General features: G+C 37.7%; 1 protein-coding gene across 1 annotated transcript in view; it reads right to left on the bottom strand.

The window, feature by feature from the left end:
* sept5a (septin 5a) overlaps positions 1–7,321 on the bottom strand; it is an 18,191-nt gene extending 10,870 nt beyond the window's left edge. Inside the window, exons 1-2 of the mRNA XM_034873012.1 lie at positions 7,161–7,321; positions 6,998–7,011 (exon numbers count right to left, since the gene is read on the bottom strand). Coding sequence (XP_034728903.1) covers positions 6,998–7,011; positions 7,161–7,206 — 60 coding nt within the window. The 5' untranslated portion in view covers positions 7,207–7,321. The remainder of the gene's footprint in view (positions 1–6,997; positions 7,012–7,160) is intronic.
* Between the last annotated feature and the right edge of the window lie 712 nt (positions 7,322–8,033).

The raw sequence follows: 8,033 nt of genomic DNA, 5'->3' as shown, positions 1-8,033 counted from the left end.
ATAAAACACGTCCCCATATCTCTACAGAGCTCAAGATTAGTTCTTTAAATCGCTTGTTTGGTCTGACCAACCGTCTAAACCCCCAAAATGTAAAATAGAATATAAAATATTAACAATCTTTTTTGATGTTTCAAAACACAAACCAGAGAATATTTGGCATTTTAGCAACTTAAATAATAAACAGATTTTCATAATTGTTGCTGATCAACATTCTTTCCATCAACTTAATTAATCAGCTTATCATCATTTCAGCAATCAATGCCCTTTGTATCTACCGCATTGAAAAGTGCCATTATTTAAGTTTTCTGTATTTTTTGGTCTTTACAACAAGTGCAAGAAGAGCTTCATTTACTATGAATATTAATAATAAATGCCCCATGACTCTGTCAGTTTGTTTGTCAATCAGGGTTTCTCTGCAGCGGTAAAGATCCAGAGAACTTCCACTCAATCAGCAGGCAGCGCTCAGCTTCTTCCTCTCAGTCATACAAAGTTGTGGCCTTTAAGGAAACAACTCTCAAAAGGACCCAGCAGTCAACTTCACTGCCAGGGCATGCGCGCACACCCACACGCACACACACGCGCACACACACCCAAAAAACACTGGTCTAACAGTGTATGCATAATTTCCTGTTGCCAAATACTTTCAAAATATACATATTCTATTTTGTGCAGTCCAGTGTGCGATGGAGGACTATACTCTTTAGTAGCGGTCTCATAAAACTTAAAAAACGTTAGCCAAACTATTGGTACAAGGTCAGGCAATAGCCGCAAAACTGCTCAGTGTAGTGAATTAGGCAAAGGTTTATTATATTTGTAATAGCATTACAGTGAGCTACTCTATAACAATTTCTCAAAAAATCTAAGTAAAAGAGGAATTACTGGTGGTCAAAAAAGTGAAAACTATGAAAAATCAATCCAACTTCCGTAATGAGAGTACTTTACACCTGTTCACTTACCAGTGCAGTGCTCAAGAAATTCAGTCATCTCAGTGAAATCTAGTGATAACTGAGTTTAAAATGGTGAAATGCATTCCCAGCTTTAAGTAGCCAGACAGTCTGTGATGCAGCAGTGAAAAGCATGACCTTTATTGATGAATTCTCTGCATCTCCCAGCCGTCCAGCTGACACTTTCACACCATTAACCCTAATCACCTACATGTGTTGCCTGCCCACCAGCAAGTGAGACAAGAGAGGATATGAGGGAGAGATATGAAAGAGAGAGATAAAAAACAAACATAAATGGACCCTGAGCCCCCCAGACCTCCCTCCTCCTCTGTTTTCTCTCGTTGGAAATGCAAAGTCCTGCGTGCACTCTGCTCTTTAACATGCTAATCTGACAGCATGTAATTGCTTAGGCAACAATAAAATTGCTTCACTGAAGGACACTTGGCTAGCGTAGCCTTGTTTTAGCATTAGCCCATTTAGTGACAATGGACACTTATGGGAGCATAGCTGAAACCTTGAATGGTACTATAAACATGTAGTATTCCTGACCATTTAGCAGAAGGATTCAATCAGCTAAATACCATCAGGAAAGAAGGCTTATAGGAAAGTTGAAAGTTATGGCCTGAAATACTCTCTACAGCATCAGATCGGTAGTAATCCGCAGCTGAAAATAGTCGCCAACAAATGCACCATTTATTACTTTGTTAAAACCTACAGTGACCAGCTCCTTTATAAAATTAAACTACATATTTGTAACTTGTTCTATCTTCAGTGGGACCGAGTGAGCTTCTGATTACGATAGTCAGAAGGTATCGGGAGATTAACCAACACATTGTTGGTCTCGGTCTTGCCATGGGATTTGTTGAAGATGAGAAATATATTGTCAAAATACTCTTAAAGTGGCAAACCTTAAGATTTTTGTCCTAGTTGATTTAAAATTTGTATTTGAGTAAAAACAATGCAATCTGGAGCATGAAAATAGAATTAATTTAATTCTGTTTCTATGGTCTGGAGTATTGTTGATACATGAGCTTCAAGTTTGAAGAATGGTGTGAATAGTTTAATTGTTTGTGTGTATAAAAGAAATATAATACAGGATTATTTACAAGAGATGTCATGCCAGATACCCAATTTGTGTGGATATAAATATATTAATTTATCAATCAGATGAAAATCTTCACGATTACAGCTTTAAGGTCCATTTATTCACTTTTATGATTTTGAGCACCTCACAGACTTCTTATCCATGTGTTCTTAAAAGTTAAACTCAAGTCTTGAGAACTCTAAGAAGTCTTAGAAAAAGTCTAAAATTCTATTACAACTGAGCAAACTCAATATGCTGAAGACCATTTAATACGGTCAAAAGCTTCAGAACGGTAAAAAGGTGGACTTGAGTTGAGATTGTTTTATCAACTGTTGTTTCCAAACTGCCAAACTCAATAACAATATAGAATAACCCCATCCTATCCCTTATGCTTCAATAGGAATTAAATGTAACATTTCAGTATATTCTAGTCTAAAAAAAAAGCACATAATTGATTAAAGTCTAATTCTAATTATTTGCAGTTACACTGAGAGCAGTTATGAAATAATCTCAATTCCCGTCATACTTTTTATTGGATTACTGCTCAGACTCCTGATCCCTATTTCCAAGGAATTTATAATCCCATACATATCAAGTCTGACAAAATACTTGAAAAGATTTTTTCAAAGATATTATGGGTCACCCAGTGGTTACTTTCTAAAAAGCTTCTTGAAATGCCGAGCCGAGACATGATGAGCTCTGCAGTGTTACAGCATATGTAAAACTTAGAAGAAAATGAGGTGATCTGCTTAAGTTACAAAGACAAAAAAACACAAAGCACCACACACACACACACACACACACACACACACACACACACACACACACACACACACACACTTTACTGGATAATTACATGCATGTTTGCAGCATGCTAAAAGAAAAGATTGTGCATGTGAACCCACTGCAGGGCAGAAACTCCTCAAACACATGAACAAGAACAAGAACAAGGGCACCGACTGTCACCACAGAGAAAAAAACACTCCAAAGAAAACGTGTAGAGGCAGAAAGTCACACCCACAAAGATGACAAAAGCTGCTTTATCCTGCGTGGCTGTCTTGCTTTAGTGTATTCCTATGTTTATTTGCGGCGTTTCGAGTGTGTATTGTTGCTGTAAAAAGTATATTGGGCATGTAGTAGTGTCTCAGTGTGTCCATTATCCATCTTCATCTGCTTATCAGGGATTCCAAAACTATCAGGCTAAATTTGGGGAAACGTGCACAACACATCTAGAAAATGAGGAAGAGACTCCAACTCCTCTAGGGGTTTCAATATTTCACTCTGGTAAAATCACGTAGCTTCAATGAAGTCATACAGAAAATGTGATACTGTCAGACAGTGTGGAATAAGTTTTCTTAAAGTACTTAAAGGAAAACAAAAGATAAAAACTGAAAATTAATTCATTAAATAGTTTTTAAAGAAAAAGTTCAAAACTTCGTGGATCAGCCACTCTCTTCTGACAACTTTTCTTTTCTGTTGAAAGGCCTGAGCCACAGGGGGTTCGAATCCCAGTTTCAATACCCCGCCCAACCCCCCAAGATATCCGTACTCCTGCTCTGCAGCTGGTCCACACTGGGAGCTGTGAGGGTCCCATCTGTGGCAGCGAGAGTATGTTTAAAAACAGAGCGTGAGCGGAGGGATTGAGACGAGAGTGCATCTGACGTACAGTGACACACATGCACCGACGCAAAAGTATCGGACACAAAATCTGTTCACTGCTGCAGGGAGAAATCGGTGTGTGTGTTCGCTGACCTTTTTATTTTTCATGACATCTCAGACATAGGTGACAACTTTAAGTAATAATGTATGTTCTGTTTCTAAAGAGTTGTTTGAGTAAATGCTGGGCAAACATAAAGACGGAACCATTTCTGTTGCAAAAAAGTGGTAAAAGTGAAGAAATAAACGTGCAATAACTAGAGACAATCACTTTTGGATGCAAAGTAGTAAATATCTCTGTCCGCTGAATCCTTATTTAAGTGATTGATAAAGTCATTCAAAAAAGGTTAGTAAGTTCTTAAAAATAACAACAGGTTTCTAATTTTCTGAGGAAACAGCAAAAGTTAGTAAGTTAATTGTAAATAAGTTACTTTAATGTAAGTTAATAATTTGTAATAAAATTGTGAATGTTAATATGTTGTTAATAAAAGGACTTTATTATAGTATATATAGTATGCTCGGCACACTTTTTCAAAAGGTCAGAGGTCAATTTGGATGAATAAAAGAGCTACAAAGACAAAAAAAGCATCCCGCAACCCTATTTCTTACTGATCTATAAAGCATTAGTGCAACATTAATAAAGCCAATCACTGGACTTTATAAAACCTTTTTAAATAGTGTCTTATTAGATACTGGTTTCTTAAATTTTACACTTACTTCAGCAAATTTTTTTAGTGGAAATCCAGGGTTTGGTTTTCCTGTACATATCGTTTGTATGTAAATCATCCATGTTTTGCAGATTGTAATTAAAATACAACAAAATTACTTCTTAGATGCTCAATGCAGATTGGAGAAAAAAAAGCAGGAAGAACGACAAAAGATGGAAAACAAGCAAAACAACACATTCTTCCTTATTCGAACAAAAATTTACATTTGTAAGCCACTCAAGGTTTACTTGTTTTGTGTGACCAGTAGCTTATTGTGGCTCTTTTCTACAGTTACACTATGTAAGTCTTATCCATTAGCCCTTAATTGTCACTTGGGGCTACAGTGCCTCACTGTAAGCAAATAAAGTATAACAGTTATAATATTAAGTAAATACTAAGTGTAGTGTGGCTGTGACATATTCTGGTCCACTGAGGCATCTCTCAGAAGAGAAACTGTTTTTTGCTTTTCTTGTAGCAGTACAGGAAATATCTGAAAGTGATGTCAAGACATGAACATTTGGTAAGGATGTTTTCACAATGGGGACCATATTATTCTGGATGTGTTTCATGCTTCACTATATCTAGGTGACACATCTCAGCTGACTGTTGATAATGAAACTGTGATTTCGACAGTTTCTGATCAGTGATTTAAAAAAAAGCTCTGTAAATACCCACCACCCACACGCAGAATAATCACAGTATAGGATTGTGGGTAGGTCACATGGCATCGTCTACTTACTTCGCATCAGAAAAGTGGTGAAAACAGATTAAAAAACGACTGTTGCCTGGCAACGTATTATCACAGCAAAGGAAGTGAAGGGAATGTTTAGGGTGATGTAAGTGAGTGAGACGTGAAAAGAGGAAGAGGAGAAGGGAAGGGACTGTTCTAAAAATATTGATTTGGGATTGGTTATCAGTTATGAGTCTTTCAGCAGTTATGATCTCAGCAGAGCATTATTATCATGTTTTTATTCCTCCTCCGCAGCCTGATGATCCAGAATATGAGGTTTTTTTTTTCTTAATGTGCCCAACAGGGTCAGATGCTGAAGAGCATGTGGGAGTGAAGAGTGGATAAAAGCCAAGAAGCAAAACTCAGAACGTATAAAAACTGTAGTAATCTAAATACTGAGCATGAGTGGATTCATATTTATTGTAATTAATTATTGTACTTGATTGTAATTTGAGGTTATTTTCAATGTTTCTGCACAAACTGTAATGTATTGTATTTCTAATTTCTACAAAACATATTGTAATTTTCTACTCCACTACATTTATTTTACAGCTACTTATTTTGCTGTTACAATACACATTATAAATATAATATACAACTCTCTGGTGACCTTAAGGGATTACAGTAAAATGCTGAAAATATAATCCCAGTGTCCCACTGGCGTCAATGCTGCATGTTCTCTCTCCCTCATTTCCTGTCATCCCTGTACTGTGTGCTATCTAAAAAGGTGGAGGGGGGATGGCAAAATAAAAATAGATGAATATGTTAAAATATTATAACATTCTAAAAAATGTGATTCTAAATGACGGGTACTTTTACTTTTGATACTTAAAGTACATGTTACTGTTATACTTCTGAACTATAACAAGTATTATGAGTTATGAGGTATTATGAATGCAGGACTTTTATTTGTAACAGAATTATTTTTTTCAACATTTAGTCTATGCATATACAGTATATCAACAAGAGGCCTAAATAGCACTAAAACAGTAAAGCAAAAGCAAAACCTGGACATTATAACCTTCATGAAGGTATGATTTAATGCAGGACTGTTGTATTAGACTGCATTTTAGTTAGTGGATTTAACTGACAGCTATAAAATAAATGTTTATGCAGTATAGACATAAAATATGCTATAAGTGTTCACGTGTTGTGTTGTAGAGTATTTGCTATTACAACACCTGCCTTTTGCTTTAAGGTTGACTTTTGGTGCTTCACTTGAATCTAAATCTAGTAACAGTCAGTGTCGCTGAATCATCCAAGCACACTCAGCACGTGCAAATACTCCTCTACTGTGAGACACTATATGCAAAGAGGAAGAGGGGGTGGAGGATGGCCCTGGGTCATCAGAGACGCAACCTCCCCTGCAGGCTCTTGTGGCAGCTGGATTTCTGAGCTTAACAATGGTCAGAAAGTGACTGTTACGAGCCATGCTTATGTAAGCCTAATAATAATAATTAGGTCAGTACATCGCTCGACTAAATGACCGATAATTGCTAATATAATGATTCATGCGAGGAGAGGATGAAGAGGAAGGATGCTGCCATTTGGTACCATGTTGGCCGCTCGCCTTTTGTGACGCCGGCCTGCTCTACATAAGCACCTAAAAATGAAACCTGACCCCCCACCGCCTGTCAGTCTGCTGAACACAGCTCAGCCTGTGATGGCATGGCTTCCCCGAGAGCTTCTTGCGTTTATAAAACTGTCAGATAAACGCGCACATCAGGAGGGGATGGAAAATGTACGATCTGAAAGGTAAATATTGTTGATGCTGCTGCAACCGACGCCTTCCAGTTCGAGCCTATAAACATGCACTATGTTGAAAATACATTTTCAATAGCACTTAAATAAATACATGAAAAATGATGTCTCTTACCTCTGTGCTATCCTCTATTGGCAGGATGGATTGCAGGATGGATGAGGAGGACGCGCAGGTGCAGGGATGCGGAGCGACGCCCAGGGAGACATAAATATGAAGCAGTCATTGCTATGATTCTCAACAAACATTGCTGTAAATGAAATCCAGAAACCACGCTCACCTGTTTTCACCGGGATCCGGCTTTTGTACCTGATGTTGGTCGTCATATTGACCGCTCTCCTCCCTCGATTTTACCGAAGCGACGGAACACAGAAAGCGGCCCCTCGCCTCGCCTCCAAACCCCGGACAGACAGCAGGAGGGCGGGCTGATATGACAGATGAAAGCCCCTCCTCCTCCTCACACTCAGCCAGTCACACTGCACGGTTTCCTACAAGCAGGGGTCCTAAAGGATGCCACGAGGGGGTTAGGCTCCAAACCAACCAACCTCAAATTAACATCAATCTCTATATATTCTTTATAACTTCTCTCCGGTATCCAGTAAGAAATAGGTTTTCGGTAGCAATGTTCATTTGTTTTAAAGATATTTTACAATCAATTATAGGTGAATATTCATACATTTCATTGACCCACAATGAAAAAAAAAACATAATAAACTTCAAACCTTAGCTTCAGATTTCCCTTTGGCAGGTGTTCGTATTGTAGTGTTCATTTTTTACTTTATTATACTTTTTATTGTAGCATACGGTTTGATATTTTGGAATCTCAGGCCCACATCTCCTCAAAACAAATCTTGAATATCTATGAATTGTGTTGCTAAGAAAACACATGGAGCCAAAATGAAGCTCTTACAGGCAGGGTGCAGTTCACTTTTTTGTCCACCAGCCAAATGGCTAGTGAATGTTCAAGTTTTACCAGCCACTCAATAAATTAACATTGTTATTTTGTCTGGTGAGAGAAGCAACTCTACCAGCCACTTGCATATTTTACCAGCATTTGGCTGGTGGATGGTGTTCATTATATAAAAATGTTTCCCATAGATATATGTCAACAATTAAATGCTCGTTTCATCATCTTTTTTCTTATAAACTTCAC

This window comes from Etheostoma cragini, chromosome 5 (assembly GCF_013103735.1).
Source record: "Etheostoma cragini isolate CJK2018 chromosome 5, CSU_Ecrag_1.0, whole genome shotgun sequence".
NCBI classification, from domain to species: domain Eukaryota; kingdom Metazoa; phylum Chordata; class Actinopteri; order Perciformes; family Percidae; genus Etheostoma; species Etheostoma cragini.
Note: the sequence above shows the minus strand (reverse complement) of the source record. Positions and strands in the feature narration are given on the sequence as shown.